The sequence below is a fragment of the Nanorana parkeri genome, unplaced genomic scaffold (assembly GCF_000935625.1).
Source record: "Nanorana parkeri isolate BGI_ZX_2015 unplaced genomic scaffold, ASM93562v1 scaffold279, whole genome shotgun sequence".
Classification (NCBI taxonomy): domain Eukaryota; kingdom Metazoa; phylum Chordata; class Amphibia; order Anura; family Dicroglossidae; genus Nanorana; species Nanorana parkeri.
Genome location: NW_017306547.1, coordinates 581,361 through 599,544, shown reverse-complemented (window position 1 = coordinate 599,544; position 18,184 = coordinate 581,361). Strand labels below are relative to the sequence as shown.

General features: G+C 41.7%; 1 protein-coding gene across 2 annotated transcripts in view; it reads left to right on the top strand.

Annotated features, from left to right (window-relative positions):
• HSD17B4 (hydroxysteroid 17-beta dehydrogenase 4) overlaps positions 1–18,184 on the top strand; it is a 242,148-nt gene that overhangs the window by 203,442 nt on the left and 20,522 nt on the right. For both annotated transcript variants that reach the window (XM_018557309.1, XM_018557310.1), the window contains exons 21-22: positions 4,779–4,868; positions 9,605–9,743. In XM_018557309.1, the coding sequence (XP_018412811.1) occupies positions 4,779–4,868; positions 9,605–9,743 (229 nt within the window). The remainder of the gene's footprint in view (positions 1–4,778; positions 4,869–9,604; positions 9,744–18,184) is intronic.

Sequence of the window (18,184 nt, the reverse complement as noted above, 5' to 3'; positions counted from 1 at the left end):
ATATATGTATTTAATTTGTTTGTACATTGCAAATACTATCATTTTCCATCTTTTGTACTAAGGGTAGCCATACACATTTAGATTTCTCTCGTTCAGCCGGTGGCATGGAGGGTTCACTCGTTCAGCCTGTGGCGGTCTGAACCTGAACAATGACTGCGTCTGATGGAAAGTAGTCACTTTTTGGCCATTCATTTTCTACCCGGCTCAGTTGATTTTTAAATCAGTTGCAGGTGGCAACAGAGCCACCCATGTGGAGTGCACTCCTCAAAAAAATTAAAGGAACACTTTAAAAACACATTAGATCTCAATGGGGAAAAATATAATGCTGGATATCTACTGTATACTGGACTAGGTAATGTGTTAGGAACAAAAGGATGCCACTTCGTTTGATGAAAATGAAAAATGATCAACCTACAGAGGGCTGAATTCAAAGACACCCCGAAAATCAAAGTAAACAAATGATACAGCAAGCTAGTCCATTGTGCTGAGATTTCATTTAATGTAATTTGTATGGCCCCCACATGCTTGCGTGGATGCCTGACGACGTTGGGGCATGCTCCTAATGAGACGACGGATGATGTCCTGGGGTATCTCCTCCCATATTTGGACCAGGGCATCACTGAGCTCCTGAACAGAGTGAGGTGCAACCTGGCGGCCTCGGATGGACCGAGACATAATGTCCCAGAGGTGTTCTATTGGATTGAGGTCAGGCGAGCGTGGGAGCCATTAAATGGTATCAACTTCTTCATCCTCAAGGAACTGGCTGTATGGTCTCACCACATGTGGCTGGGCATTGTCGGTCGTGCACCAGCGTAGGGTCTGACAATGGGTCCATGGATTTCATCCTGATACCCAATGGCACTCAGGGTGCCATTGTCTAGCCTGTGGAGGTCTGTGCGTCCCTCCATGGATATGCCTCCCCAAACCATCACTGACCCACCACCAAACCAGTCATGCTGAACGATGTTACAGGCAGCATAACGTTCTCCATGGCTTCTCCAGACCCTTTCACATCTGTCATATGTGCTCAATAGTGAATCTGCTCTCATCTGTAAAAAGCACAGGGCGCCAGTGGCGGACTTGCCAATTCTGGTGTTCAATGGCAAATGCCAATCGACCTCCACAGTGCCGGGCAGTGAGCACAGGGCCCACTAGAGGATGTCGGGCCCTCAGGCCACCCTCATGAAGTCTGTTTCCGATTGTTTAGTCAGAGACATTCACACCAGTGGCCTGCTGGAGGTCATTTTGTAGGGCTTTGGCAGCGCTCATCCTGTTCTTCCTTGCGCAAAGGAGCAGATACTGGTCCTGCGGATGTGTTAAGGACCTTCTACGGCCCTGCCCAGCTCTCCTAGGGTAACTGCCAGTGTCCTGGAATCTCCTCCATGCTCTTGAGAATGTGCTGGGAGACACAGCAAACCTTCTGGCAATGGCTCATATTGATGTGCCATCCTGGAGGAGTTGGCATGCCTGTGCAAACTCTATAGGGTCCAGGTATCGCCTCATGCTACCAGTAGTGACACTGACTCCAGCCAAATGTAAAACTAGTGAAAAGCAGTCAGAAAAGACGAGTAGGGAAAATGTCAGTGGCCTCCACCTGTAAAAACATTCCTGTTTTGGAGGTCGTCTCATTGTTGCCCATCTAGTGCACCTGTTGTTTATTTCATTAACACTAAAGCAGCTGAAACTGATTAACAACCCCCTCTGCTACTTAACTGACCTGATCAATATCCCAGGAGTTTAATTGACTTGATGCTATACTCTGATTAAAAAGTGTTCCTTTAATTTTTTTGAGCAGTGTATATGTATGTATGTATGTATATGTATAATATGTATGTGTGTATAAATATATATATATATAGTATGTGTGTGTGTGTGTGTGTATATATATATATATATATATATCAGTATCTCACAGAAGTGAGTACACCCCTCACATTTTTGTAAATATTTTCTTATATCATTTCATGTGACGACACGGAAGACATGACACTTTGCTACAATGTAAAGCAGTGAGTGCACAGCTTGTATATCAGTGTACATTTGCTGTCCCCTCAAAATAACTGAACACACAGCCATTAATGTCTAAACCGCTGGCAACAGAAGTGAGTATACCCCTAAGTGAAAATGTCCAAATTGGGCTCAATTAGCCATTTTCCCTCCCTGGTGTCATGTGACCCATTAGTGTTACAAGGTCTCCGGGATGAATGGGGAGCAGGTGTGTTAAATTTCGTGTTATCGCTCTCACTCTCTCATACTGGTCACTGGAAGTTCAACATGGCACCTCATGGCAAAGAGCTCTCTGAGGATCTGAAAAAAAAGTTGTTGCTCTACATAAAGATGGCCTAGGCTATAAGAAGATTGCCAAGACCCTAAAACTGAGCTGCAGCACAGTGGCCAAGACCATACAGCGGTTTAACAGGACAGGTTCCACTCAGAACAGGCCTCGCCATGGTCAACCAAATAAGTTGAGTGCACGTGCTCAGCGTCATATACAGAGGTCGTCTTTGGGAAATAGACGTATGAGTGTGCCAGCATTGCTGCAGAGGTTAAAGGGGTCGGGGGTAAGCCTGTCGGTGCTCAGACCATACGCCGCACATTGTATCAAATTGGTCTGCATGGCTGTCGTCCCAGAAGGAAGCCTCTTCTAAAGATGATGCACAATAAAAAAGCCAGCAAATAGTTTGCTGAAGACAAGCAGACTAAGGACATGGATTACTGGAGCCCTGTCCTTTGGTATGATGAGACTAAGATAAACTTATTTGGTTTAGATGGGGTCAAACGTGTGTGACGGCAACCAGGTGAGGAGTACAAAGAATTCAGCCCTCTGTAGGTGTCTTGCCTACAGTCAAGCATGGTGGTGGGAGTGTCATGGTCTGGGGCTGCATGAGTGCTGCCGACACTGGTGAGCTACAGTTCATTGAGCGAACCATGAATGCCAACATGTACTGTGACATACTGAAGCAGAGCATGATCCCCCTCCCTTCGGAGACTGGGCCGTAGGGCAGTATCCCAACTTGATAACGACCCCAAACACACCTCCAAGACAACCACTGCCTTGCTAAAGAAGCTGAGGGTAAAGGTGATGGACTGGCCAAGCATGTCTCCAGACCTAAACCCTATTGAGCATCTGTGGGGTATCCTCAAACGGAAGGTGGAGGAGCGCAAGATCTCTAACATCCATAAGCTCCTTGATGTCATCATGGAGGAGTGGAAGAGGACTCCAGTGGCAACCTGTGAAGCTCTGGTGAACTCCGTGCCCAAGAGGGTTAAGGCAGTGCTGTAAAATAATGGTGGCCACACAAAATATTGACACTTTGGGCCCATTTTGGACATTTTCACTTAGGGGTATACTCACTTTTGTTGCCAGCAGTTTAGACATTAATGGCTGTGTGTTGAGTTATTTTGAGGGGACAGCAAATGTACACTGATATATAAGCTGTACACTCACTACTTTACATTGTAGCAAAGTGTTATTTCTTCTGTGTCATCACATGAAATGATATAATAAAATATTTACAAAAATGTGAGGGGTGTACTCCTGTGAGATACTGTAAATCCTATATAATAATAATAGTAATAATAATAATCACATAGTAGACTATTAACATGCCTTAAACGAGAACTATGGGGTCAGTGTTTTTCCCCATAGTTCTCCTTGGGGTAACGGGAGGACACAAACTAGCGTCCTCCCGTTACCCTAAGCTCAGTATACCGCGAGCTACAGCTCGCGGTATACTGAGACGCCGCACCTGGAGCGGATCCCGACTTAGATGACGGGATCCGCCCAGCTGCGTGAGTGACAGCTGGCTCTGCCTATCTAGAGGCAGAGCCAGCTGTACCCGCCCCCTCCCCCGTCCGTTCCGCCAGTCAGCGCTGGCAGATCGGAGCGGGGAGAGGGGAATCCAGCCCCTCCCCCTGTCACGGCAGAGAGCCGTGACAGGATCGAGAGGTGAGGGAACCCGGTATGTGTTCCCTCACCTCCCGATCTACTGAGCCGACCTGTGACTGTCTCATTGTCACAGGTCGGCTTAGAACTATGAGATGAGTGGAAATCACTCATGTCATAGTTCTCCTTTTAAGGTGCGATGCGATTTAAAAGAAAAAGGGTCATGGACTTCTTTGAGTGTTATTTAGCTGCAGTGGGCAGCCCATTTAAATGAATGGACTGCCCTGAAGCAATGTATCCTGCAATGCACCTGCAAAGCTGCATCACAGATGTGTGTGAATGGAGACTGTCACATTACTTAGCATAAACAGACATGAAAAATATACATAAGATGCTAGGCCAATTACAATTCTAAAATTCTGTTTTCACTTTGTCATTATGGGGTACTGAGTGTAGATTAATGAGAAGAAAATAAATTGGGCTGCATTATAGAAAAAAAGATTATTTACAAAAAGATTGTATTTTAAACCTTTTTGTTTTCTTCAGTTTAACGTTTTCTTCTGTCTGTTTAACCCAAAGGTGTCTTCTTTCAAGCAAAAAGCAGAGAAAATGACACTAAACAGGACAATTTATATAGACACAGCCTAATTTAGAGAACAAATCATTAAAGATGTTTGAAAGACATCTGACCTTTTATACCACTGAGTGATGTCAATGTGATCCAGCAAGGGATCAGACTTATTGATCTCCGTGTGGACTGGATGACACATGTCATGAAATGTCAGGGAAGATGACTACAGTCAAGATAAAGTGACCTGAAATGTTTGTTCTTACTTGAGAATCCTTAAGGACTGCTAGCTGGGAAAGTTACTGAGCTGCTCCTTTGTTTCAGGTCAAGGAGACTGGTGAGATTGCTATCGCGGGTGCCTATGTGGACCTTACATCAACTGTTAGTAATGTGCAGTCCAGAGATGCGGTTCAGGTAAGGATAATAAGTGGAAGTCAGTATCTCTAGTATGTGTTTGCATGTATTAGAATTTGAAGATCAGATGAAGCTGCAGATTTTTGAAGGATTTACAGCCAGTCCTAAGCAGTCTGGTATGCACTAGCACTGCAGACTAATGAAAGATAATGAGCTCTCTACTGGGCTGAAAATGCTCAGAATACTGTGTGATCTGTGAAGAATTATTTTCTTTCCCATAGACATGTTGTCATGGACTGATGGAACGTTGCAGCAAGATAGGTTGATCATCTCTTTTAGATTTTTAGTATATTCAAACAAGTTAAGGATGTTAGCGACTGATTGTTCTGAGACAGATTAATAAAAGGAAAAGAGGCATTTACTCTATCTCATAAAATGTCACACATTGCACACAGAGTGAAAATTTGCTATGGTACTCTACCCTGAGCTCTGATTTATTTTTATATGGCTGCCCCAGAGTTTGTGTACAGAGTCGGCAGACTCGAGAACAAGTAGCATGCATTCCTTTCTGAGAAAAATAGCTTGAGTGTGAGAATAGTTTGAGCTGTTTTTGACTACCTGCTGACTTACTTTTGTTTGCATTTGGTAAGTACAGCTGAGCACTGTTTTATAGGATCCAAACCAAAATTCAGAAATCAGGCTTCATTCACAAAGCGAAAGAACTAGGATAAGGATCCTTCATGTAAAACAAGTAACAATTATTTCCAATGGGGTTAGAAAATTACACTTATTTGGCTAAAAGAAAGATCTGTGAACTTGTGTTTGAAAATTTGTGAATTGAGCGTATTGCTCCAAACCTTCCCAGACTGCTTCACAAACACAGGTCTGAAGCAAAAAACAATTGCCTTTTATACACAACCCTCTACACATTCTGGTATATTCATGCCATAAAGCAGATTTAAAGCATAAATGTAGCTGTACCATTTATACATACATTTATTTCAAAATACCTATAAAATAAATATACTTTGCATACTTGCAAAGGTATCTTCATAATGGCTGCATCTATATGTGTCCAAGGTGAGGTATAGGTACAACAGCTTCTGCCTTTGTAGCACTGTGGGTCCCTGGTTCGAATCCTGGCCAGGTCACTATCTGTTCTATCTGCCTAGCTCAGAAGTCACGGGCTTTCCTCAGCTCTCTGCAAATTGAGCAGTTGATGGTGCTGCAGGGATCAGTCTTACTATTCAAATTTTCTTTGTGATATAACCTCTGCTTCCAGTCATTCTCTCTACAAGGATGCATTGAGGCTGAGAAGAAGACACATGGTGGGAAGAATCTAATTTAAGGAAAAACACAAAGCAAATTACTGAGTTTTGAAGGCTAAGATGTGACAACATTACTATTTATGATCACATGAGTGTAGTGTTAAGCATATTTTAGTTCTGCTTTATGTATGTTTGGATTTCCAGGTGAAGCGAGAGTAAGCATGTTCCATCTAGGGCTGCAAATAATGATTATTTTCATAATGGATTAGTTGGCTGATTATTTTTTAGATCGTATAACAAAAATATTACATAAAATACCATAATTTAAAAAAGAAATACACAAATGCAGTGTTACAAACATAAAGTTTACAAAAGAATAAAACTGCATGCACAATTTTTTGCAATCGCTCAGCAATGGAACGCACAGCATTGCGTTCCAGTGTGGGCGATCACACTGTGGGTGGGAGGCGCGTTTGGGGTGTCATTGAAATGAATGGCACTGCAACGCACCTCCTGCAGCAGAATTTGTCAGGGCGAAACCAAAGATTACTTTTTTCCCACCTGTTATGAATTTTTAAAAAAAATAATTGTATTGTAAGCTCATGGCGTTGAATAGCTTCAGCCAGGGAATGATACACTATATTACCAAAAGTATTGGGACGCCTGCCTTTACACGCACATGAACTCTAATGGCATCCCAGTCTTAGTCCGTAGGGTTCAATTTTAAGTTGGCCCACCCTTTGCAGCTATAACAGCATCAACTCTTCTGGGAAGGCTGTCCACAAGGTTTAGGAGTGTGTCTATGGGATTGTTTGACCATTCTTCCAGATGCGCATTTGTGCGGTCAGGTATTGATGTTGGACGAGAAGGCCGGGCTCGCAGTCTCCGCTCCAATTCATCTCAAAGGTGTTCTATGGGGTTGAGGTCAGGACTCTGTGCAGACCTGTCAAGTTCCTTCACCCCAAACTCGCTCATCCGTGTCTTTATGGACCTTGCTTTGTGCGCTGGTGCGCAGTCATGTTGGAACATGAAGGGGCCATCCCCAAACGGTTCCCACAAAGTTGGGAGCATGAAATTGTCCAAAATGTCTTGGTATGCTGATGCCTTAAGAGTTCCCTTCACTGGAACTAAGGGGCCAAGCCCAACCCTTAAAAAACAACCCCCACACCATAATCCCCCCTCCACCAAACTTTACACTTGGCACAATGAAGTCAGGCAAGTACCGTTCTCCTGGGAACTGCCAAACCCAGAGACATCCATCGGATTGCCAGACAGAGAAGCGTGATTTGTCACTCCAGAGAAAACACCTCCACTTCTCTAGAGTCTAGTGGTGACGTGCTTTACACCATGCTTTGCATTGCACTTGGTGATGTAAAGCTTGGATGCAGCTGCTCGGCCATGGAAACCCATTCCATGAAACTCTCTACGCACTGTTGTTGTGCCACTCTGGAGGCCACACGAAGTTTGGAGGTCTGTAGCCATTGACTCTGCAGACAGTTAGCGACTTCTGCGTGCTTCAGCATGCGCTGAACCCGCTCTGTCATTTTACGTGGCCTACCACTTCATGGCTGAGTTGCTGTTGTTCCCAGTTGCTTCCACTTTGTTATAATACCACTAACAGGTGACCGTGGAATATTTAGTAGCAAGAAAGTTTCACAGAACACCTGAATCCAATGATTTGGAAGGGTGTCCCAATACTTTTGGCAATATAGTTTAGCTGCCAGTGGCAAGATTCCGCAGACGGCAGCTGAATGTAAATACAGCAGGTAGTGGAATTTCTTTTTTTAGCAATTTTTTTTTTTTAGCAATGGTAGTGAAATTTCAATAGCCAATGGCAGGCTTTCTATTGCACCCACCCACTGCTTGCTGTGCCCTCCTCCCAGCATGAAGGAGAGAGCTAGGGGATCGAACTAGCTAATCGGATAAGCTGACCACTGTTCTCATCATCGATTAATCGATTAGTTGGTTGCCCTAGTTCCAGCATCCAGAGTTCTGATTGCTTGAGGAGAATTTGCACCATGATGTGATATTTCAAATGAAAGACAAAATATCTTTTACCACTTACGTGTTATGAGTAATTTACTCATTTTAGAGCAGCCTAACTGAACAGATGATAGCAAATCCCCACATTTGTTTACTCTGTCCTGCCTATAGTGGTTAGATCTCAGATGAACAGCTGATTGTTTCAGCCCCAGAAACCACAAGGTAGACATGAATGCAAGCATAAAAGTGCAATTGAGTTCTATCTTGCCATATTGATTTGTTATTATGTTTACAGGGGAAAAGCAGAGCATCAATACTGTTGTCACTGGTGTTACATTACGCTGTGTAACACAATTAGTTTAAAAAGAAAAATAGACATGTCTGTTAGAAGTCCCCATCGATTCCTCTTCTGTCGTCTTGTTATCCTGATTTTCTTTTTCAGCACAGTGCTGCGAGATGCATGACTAACAATTCAATAAAGCTCTGCTGTAATTGTGTCACCATTAACACATTGAAACGCGAGGACTAGTCTGGCCTTTTAAGGGCAAAGTAGATGGTGTTATGTCCTAAGGTTTCCCATGATTTGTTTAATTGGTGCAAACTAATTGCAGTCATATCTACAGTCTATGCCATTTTAACACTGTGTCCATTTACGGAACTGGTATAAAGCAGTTAGGCTCCAATGTCATATATGGAAAAAGGTCAAGATTCACTTCCAATATACTGCTGTGTGCAGAAGCCAATGTGTAGGTCTCCGCTGTTTCTCAAAGAATTTTACCAGGGGCATAGAAAATATACTGTGCTGTATAACAGAGGTAGACATTTTACAAATTTATGCTAGACTTAGTATTAGGTGACCTTCAATTATTAAGGCTCCCTGGCAGCAGTGGTGTGTAAAAAGCTAACATGGACTTTCTGGAGATGGAATAGCTCTGCCATTAGGTAAACCCCTTGAATCAGTTTTCAGATACCCTTGTATACTAAATTTTACACAAAGCAACCATATTACAACAAAAATGTGTACAATAGGTAAATGTGCAATGATCTGACCGCCATCTTTTGTGTGCTAGTAATTAAGGCAATTTAAACCTTCCTTTATATAACTTGTTTATAGGGCACATTAGGACTTCCTCTTAGAAAGGCAGCTCAGTTCATTTGAATGATATGTCATATGCATACTACATTCCAGATGGCATACGTTATGTCTCCTCATAATGCCCTCTTTACTGTTGAATTAGTAGTTATCATTTAGCGTATGTTCAGTTTTATCTAAAATATACAAAATACATCCTAATTGGAGGTTTTTCTAATCAGCATTATCGGTACGGCAGACAGGGTATTGTTCTAAGATTCAGTTTTATGGCATGCAGTATCATATAAATTACTAAGTGAGATAGTCCACTATATGGCACTTGATATTGATTTGCAGTTACCGCATACTGGATCATTATCAGTATTAACGTTTTGTGTATTTTTACCTGTCGTAACAAATGATTGCTAGGTGTCCTCTAATGGCTTGTTTAGCTGATGACTTTTGCTTTGTAGGGTACAGAACTGCAGAGTGACCTTGTCTTTGAAGAAATCAGCCGTCGTGTTAAAGATGTTGGGAATGAACTGGTTAAAAAAGTCAATGCAGTCTTCCAGTGGGAAATTACCAAAGATGGGAATACAGCTGCACAGTGGAGTGAGTTTCAACATGAATTAACACAATCATTTCTGGTAAACAAGTGTGCCGGTAATATTTGAATAGTGCATGTTTGTTGCATGTTAGAGACCTACATTTGAATTCTCTTGTTTTTACCAAGTGTTTCAGTTTAAAAAAAACAAAATCAGTCACACTAGGCTTTTGGCCGATTGTTTCTTTCTGATTCTGTAGTGGATATAGCTGTTGGCACTGGCAGGTTTCTTCCCTTACTCATGTTGTCATTGGTTACTTTTAGGGCATTTGAGGGATGTCTGGAATAGGCGGAATAACACCAAAAGTGGCTTCCTTATAGTGACAAGTCATTAAATTTCACCACTTTTTCAAATATTATTTGCTTAATGTTCTTCTGGCATCCTGTAAAGCCACATGCCCACTTTCATCACCTTTGGGATACTCATAGGCAAAGGAGAACTGTTTAGGGGTTGAGCTAATCATGGAAAATACCTATATATATGTTTTAATTCAAGCTGTTTGGTCACTGGGTGTTATTTCTGAGTAACAGTGGGGGATCATAAATAATTTATTGTTATTTAGATGGCAAGCTCATACAGGCAAAATACTTTTCTCCTCCCGTTGTCCTGTGACTTGTTTTGTCTACAGATTTGGTGCAGATACTGTACATACTGGAGGTCTTTAGCTACCCTTGAGTGAATCTAGGCTTCTAGTGTGTCCCTACACTTTAAAGAAATAAGAGGCTACCTTCAAGGTATATTTGTTCTAAATTTATTTTTTACTATATTTAATTCAAGTTGGGAGCTCTATTAGACTAACATTAGGGACCATACTTTGCTATGAAGCGGCAGTATGATGCCATGTATATTTGCAAATATATACAACAACCTCTGTTTGAATGGAAATTTTTGAAACCGTTTAGATTTTTTATTTTTTTTGCTTAGAATGTTTGTTTTTTTCGCTAAACTGCACATGTGCACCTTGCTAGGTATGGTCCTCATTTGTTTTTATAGTTACATTTGAAGTTGAATAAAGACACAGGCCCATCAAGTTCAACCTTTGTGTGTGTTTGTGCATGTGTGTGTTTATACATGTCCCTGTGTGGCCTAATCATTAAAAGTACCTGCACCCCTGTATGTTATGGTCTCTGAGGAAAGTATCTAAATGATTTTTGAATGATTCAATACTCTCAGCTGATACCACTGCTTGTGGAAGAGAGTTCCAAAATGTAAGCGCTCTAACTGAAAAGAAGCCTCTATGCCCTTTGTGGTTAAATCATTTCCCCACCAATTTTAGGTGGTAGCCTCTAGTCTTTTTTAGGGAATTTACAGTAAAACGTTTATTGCTGATGTTGCCATCACCACAAAACATTTTGTATATCAAAATCATGTCCCCTCTTAATCTCCTCACTTCTAACGTGAACAAGTTTAAATTTAGCAACCTTGTCTCGTACCTTTTTGGTCCTCCAGACCCTTAATTAGTTTCGTTGCCCTTCTTAAGGACATCCTTTCTGTGGATTGGTGACCAAAACTGAATCGCATACTCAAGAGGAGGCCAAACCAGCGATCTATAAAGTGGAAAAATGATTGCTTTGTCTCTACTGTACATCCCTTTTTTAATGCATGACCAGGGTTCGAAAACACGAGGACGGCGGAACCGGATGAGTAGCTTTTTAGTAGCTTTAGTAGTGTTTAATTACCACGGCCGGCCGTGAGCTTTACATTCAAGCGATCAGGCGTCTCTAGAGACGCCCGATCACTTATATTAGCAGCAGCTGTCACTGCCGTTGCCGGTTGCCGGCACGGCTGCTCTGTGACAGGAGATCAAAAAGAGATCGCTACACAAACTCCCTCTGACCTCCTTTCCAGTCCCCGAATGTAGGAAGTGATGTATATTACATTACTTCTGCATTCTGCTGTCACTCTCCAGCTTCAGAAGCTGGTGAAGCAGATCTCTGCTTCATCAGCTTCTCTAGCGGTCCCAAGGTGACATTAGGGGTCTTGGAGACCCCTGATTTCTCCATAAAGAGGACCTGTCATGTAAATTGGCTTATCACATCGGGGGCTTCTCAGCCCCCATGTGATAGCAACAAAGTTAAGTGTAAAAAAAATGAAAGAAGCATACAAAAAACACTAATTTTTTTTAAGTCACCCGTCCCCCACATGCGCAAACATACGTCGGGTGCACCTACGTGCGAAACAACAATTGTGCCTATTGTGCCACACATGTTCCATATCACCGTAAACGTCGGAATGAGAGCAATAATTTTAGGGCCATCAATCACTGATAACACTAAACCGATAGTGTTAAAAGTGTTTAAAGCGTCGCCTATGGCCAATTTTCGGTGTGGTTGCTTTTTGCGATTTTGCGGGCGCTCGCAATTTTAAGGCTTGGCATGTTTGGTGTCTTGGCATGCATGGTGGTGACCCGACGTCAATAAACCAAAAAAGTCACTCGCACTCCAATGTAGCTTCCAGTCAATCTATTTATTGACTAAATGGTGTAGCATTTCCATGCAACGTTTTGGAACCAAAGAGGTCCCTTCATCAGGCAAATATAACGTTTTTACCCGACGTGACCCCATCTTTTATACTTTACCAAAAATATGGGTAAGAATAAATGTTTTTTAACATAATGTAGGGAAAACCTTTTTTTTTCCAAAATTTACAGTACTTTTTTCATTATATAGTAAAACATAAAAACCACAGTGATGCTTATATACCTCCAAAAGAAAGCTCTATCTGTCCCTAAAAATTTTTAACATTAATTGCAAGGCTATAGTTCGGTCATGCTGACTGGTGACATTTTTGACTGACTAGTTGGACACCCTAAAATTTTTCAAGCTAGCTTTGTTTGCCGCAGCCAGGCATTGCATGCTATTGCTCAATCCATAGTAGACTATGACCCCCAAATCTTTTTCCATTTCTGACTTTCCTAGTGGAGTACCCATCACTTTTATTTGAACCAAGTTTTGTAAAAATTAGATAGCTAACTTGTATGGGCTGGATCCTCTTTACTTCCGTTACATGTCTCTGTACTTGTTTTGTCTAAAGTCTAATTTAAACCTATTTTTTATTCAATAAACAGCACTGCAAACTATGCTGGCACTTTAGAATGGATAATAATAATAAATCATTTTGCATAAAGACTGTGACACACTGTACGCGAAGCAGAGTGGAGCGGTGGCGTGCAGACTTTGCGAGCTGTGTGTCCTGTAATTTTCTCTACAGCACGTCCGCTTGCGAGAGCTCGCATAGCTGAGCGTGCCAAGATGAAAAATGTCATCATCAGCCAATCGGCTGTATAACTCGCATAAACTTGATTGAAACATACTTGCACTGGCAGCCACAGCTGTGGTAGGAAAGGTATGTATGGACCTGCGAAGTGGGTGTCACAGCTAATGTAATGAGGGGCTAGGGAGGGGGGCTTCTGGAATTTTTGAACAAAGGTGAACTTATTAGTTCACCTTTGTTCAAAATATAATTTTTTAGCTCTTCTTTTACCCTTTATTATCCATTCTTGTGAGAATGTTAACATAGCTTTACCATTCACTATAGGTCCACTTCAATATACAACCCCAATTCCAAAACAGTTTGGATGCTGTGTAAAAACAGAATGCAATGATTGATGACATCTATACCTATATGTGTCCACACACACTCCTACACATATACAGTATCTGCTATTTTACTGGGGATTAATGGTTAAAAACCAAGGCTTGAAAGTAATTCATAAAATAAGAAGGAAAGAAATCAATGACAATATGGAACCATACACTATTTCTCCAACATTCTTCCTTCCCTTACATTTACCGCTCTCCAGTGCTAGGCATGAGGATATTTACAAAGTATGCCATAGCTGGAGTCATCAGGCATGACGGCAATGATCTGAAGGGTCTGTACAGTTTCTAGTGCTGTCAGGAGTTGAGTCTCAAACATCTACACTCAGCAAGGGGGAGATGACAAGTCATAGATTAAAAGACATGGAAACTCAGCTGAGCAACAGATTTAATAATGGAACAGGCCTAGCAGCTAGGCCCAAAGGATAATGATAAACTCTTTCAGAGAGAAAGCCTGAGAGACTTTATATCTTAGATGCGTTTTTTAATCCAAAAGTGAGCCTGGAGAAAAGCAGCAGAACGGCAGCCTAAACCTATCAACATTAGTAAATTCAAAACAACAAAATTTCTGTTGTCAGGAAGAAAAATATAAAGCTGCGGAAAAGTAAGACTAACAAAGAGGATATTGTATTATTGAGAACATATATGAAAGGAAGACAGTTCCTTTCAGTCTGTTCTGCTACAATCATTGATATTGATAAACAATGATTACTTAGTGAGATATGTCCTGAAGTGCCTATCACACAATATGAACTGTGGATGACCATAAATGGCCTGATCCAACACCAGTGTAGGAATAGGGCCGTTTATGGGGAACCACTTGGAAGTGACATGTACTTCAAATCTCAGAAGTACTCATTATCATACATAGAAATGTTTGCAAAGAGAACCCTCCATGCCTGCTGATCACTCCTATCTTCTACTCAGTAAGCAGAGAGAAGGAAAGCATTAACATTGTGTGCTGCTTTAGTCCATTACATGAGCAACTTGATTCTGATTTCTTAAGGAGACATCTCTAAGGCCAGTCTAAATGTTATTTAAAGCAGACAGTTTAAGCCTATCTCTGCATAAAAGAAAACTACCCTTGCAGCTGGACCACCTACACACTGCAAAGAATAACTGTTTGTTTACAGTATGTCTAGCTAGTTTGGTGTAGAGGACTTTTACTTACCCAACCTCTCTCCCCTTTGCTCTGGCTTTTGGACTGTCCCTCTGTGTCATCATGTATAATGCGGGACTATGGGCCCTGCATTGGACGTGACAACATCAGCGGACATCCAACCGCTGGAGCAGAAGGGGGAAGAGGCTGTGGACGCTTGTCCTGAAGCCAGTTGGAGTGGGGAATAGGTAAATAAAAGTGCTTTACAAAGGTCCCCTAGACAAAACCAAGTAGTCAAACCCTTGCAGTGTGGGGTAACTCCACTTAAAGGGAAGAGGTAGTTTTTTTTTAACTGGAGATAGGTTTTAACGTTTACTTATATACTATAACTATATGCATATAAAGACTAGTGTCCCTGACACAAAGATAACTGGGCATATGATGCACAATGTATAAGCAGAAGTTCTGTAAAAACTGTATATCAAAATGATTAGTAGAGGCAGCTGAAGTTAAATGCAAGTATCAACTTCTTCTGTAACAGTATAGTTTGAACCTGTTTCATTCTGCCTCCATATTACTCCATTCATGTGATTTGGTGGAACCATAGATAATTAGATAATTAGGGAGAATAGGAGTGGGCTGAGATAAGCCAAGTTAAAAAGCGATCCAGAGCAGATATCAAAATGGCCACAAGACTACCCCACAGGTCCTCTGTGACCTCCGAGTGCAGTACAGTCAATTTGACAACCTCGGCAGCACCCCTCCAAGAGCTGTATTCCCCGGGAAAGAGTAACTTAAAGATGGAATTTTCATCCCTTGCAGGAGTTCTACTCTAGTGGAGAGAAAGGTGGCCCCAACGGAATTGACAAGAAAATGCATGGCGGAGTTGGAGATAACAGAACAAATAAAAATTTTGCAAGGCATAGGAGGTCTTGAGATCCTCAAAGGACCGCAAGACACAATCATGAACAATATAATTTAAAGTTAACACATTCCTGGAGGCCCAAACTATTGGATAGAGTTAAAATGACTAAGACAGGGGTTCTGCCACAAGGGAGTGTGAGGCAAGAGGGGCAGTGATGTCTCCTGGATCAGTCAACAATGCACCATCGGTCTCCTGAATACACGGAATAACCAAATCCATCCGCTGCTCCACTACAAGCATGGCCAAAAGCTTTCAATTTTTATCCCCTTTCTCAAATAGGCCCTCAGTCTGCCTACGAAGAGTAGAGTGAGTCAGGGATTGGTGATAAAGTAGCAATTACCTGCGGACCACCAGCAACTTCTATAGGGTATCCGAGGACAGATCCACAGCTTGGGACACAGCACACTCATGCTCCTGATCCTGCAGCTGCGACAATTCAAAATTGTAGACCCCTCTAGCATATTTAATTGCCAAAATATATTCACCCCTGGTAGTGGCCTTGAAAGCATCCCACACCATAGAACATGAAGCAGAATCAGCAGTTATACTACAGTAGGTAGATAAGTGGGGCTGTAGTGAAGTCTCCACCGTAATATTGGAGATCCAAGTAGATGTCAGGTGCCAAGATTGCATGCCTGGTTTAGAAAGTACTGACAACGTTACACAAAGAGGCAAGTGTTTGGACAGGCCTCCAGGTAAGTAGGAAGAGTCCAGTGCATGGTAAAGCAGGTTACTATTAGCAAAAGCCAAATCAAGGCGGGAGGAGGAAAGACTATGATCAGAACAAAAACATACATTAAAAAAATCCCTGCCATTCCACAAAACAAAACACAAGTTAGTTGAGTAGCTTAATGTCTCAAAACTAGAAAAAGTAACAGGCGTATAACAGAATACTCACAAGGGTGAGGCAATATAGGCAATAACAACTGTCAAGGTAAATACATTACCACATATCCCCTGCAGCTCCCTGCAAGGGAAAGTGCACCCTCAGCTTAATGATATGAAAATACAGGTGGTCCCAAAACTGCAGGAGACAGTCTATGGATAAAAAGAGGTAAATTTGTTGAGCACGTAGAGACACAAAAAGAGAACAAAAAATTATGAACCACAGGACAACAACGGATGGAGTCCAGCCATTCAAGAGCAGCAGTTAGAGCGTTGAAGACCTTCGTGGAGCCATCAAACTGAACACGCAATTGACAGCTGCTTCTGTGAGAATGATGTCCTTTCCATGTAGACTTGAACTAGGAATCCTCTAGCTCTCAAATCAGCTGTATGCAGTATGGTTGGTGGGCATTGCTGGAAAAAAACCTAGCTGTTCAGTTACTTTAGTATAAAGGATGGTCCTTTGTCATCTGATATAAATGTGTATTCTTTAAATCAGAAAAATCCTGTACTTAAACAACTTAAATTAGTTGATTTTTCTCAGTTTTCTTGGTTATGTTACCACTGATATGTTATTTTGTGGGGGAGCCATGATTAGCACACAGAATACATCATATATTGTTACCGAGCAACATGACATCCATTCCCAGCTACAACATTCCTGCAGAGTCAAGGCAAAATGATTAGCAAACAGCAAGTTATGAGTCAGATGTTGATTCTGCTGTTCTCCTCTATGAATAATGTTTGAATGATCAGAGTCTATACCATTCTCTTTTTTTTAGACCTTACAACCTGGCAAGCCACCATATTCTTTTGATAAGGTCATGTTAAGTACATGATGTACACGTAGGGAATATGTGAAAGTGTATTTTTAGTGCTTATGACATTCTGTGGGAATGTTTAAACATGAACCTTACTGGGATCACATAGATGGTGTTTTGTGACGTCAGAAACGTGACTTTGCCCACATTTGTACTTGGCTGCAAGAAACAAATGATGTGTTCAGCAGAGCTGGGAAACTGCCATTCTGCATTTAATATATAGAAATGTGAACAGGGATTAGGAATCTCATGCAAAATGCTTGCTGAATAGTTACTGTAGGTTTATGAATGTTAGAAGGTTTTTTTTTAAATGCCTTCTATGATTCCTAAAAGCTGGCCTACACCGGTTTGTCCTTTTGTAGAGCATTCAGGAATATTGTAAACAAAATTGGACAGCGTATGTGGTACAAATGAACAGATTTGTTAACTTTGGCACAGAGTTTTATGTTTTCGGAAAGCTTGGGGTAATTTAGAACATCTGTTAGGTATTTTTTTTAAATCTGTGTGCCCATTGGTGAGATTCAGCCCTCCTTCCAGTCTCTCTCACAGTTGTCACGAAAACAGAATTTCCCTATGGGGACACCTGAATTGCTACTGGCTGTCAAAAGAAGGATTTCCTATCACTTTTTGTTTTGTCCGAACGGATATTTCCCCATCAAGGACATGGACATTAATAAAAACCTGACGGTAACAAAATCGTTTTGGATGGTGTGACAGGGTATATGATTTTGTGTATGTCAGTGAAAGATTGAAAAGGGCAACTTTCCCTGGCTAGGAAGGAGTTAAGCCTTGCCCCAACAGGTACACCTCCTCTCTCTATTAATTAGCCTGCACCTGATAGTGACTGAGAGGGGGGGGAGAGAGAGATCCATTCTGGGCTGAATGGATGCATACACAGACTGGACTGTGGGATAAGGTCTGGCTAAAAATTACACGTTAAAGACTGTGTTTCTTTATGTTTCTTTTGGTACTGGAAGCTGAAATAGCCGCTCCAGTAGGAAGTAGTCAGGGAAACTACTGTTAGACTCCTAAGTTGGAGTAGGCCTTTTTATTTTGTGTTACTGCTGCCGGAAGCTGTTTTGTTGAATAGGGAGAAAGCACCCTAGAAGCAAAGCGGGG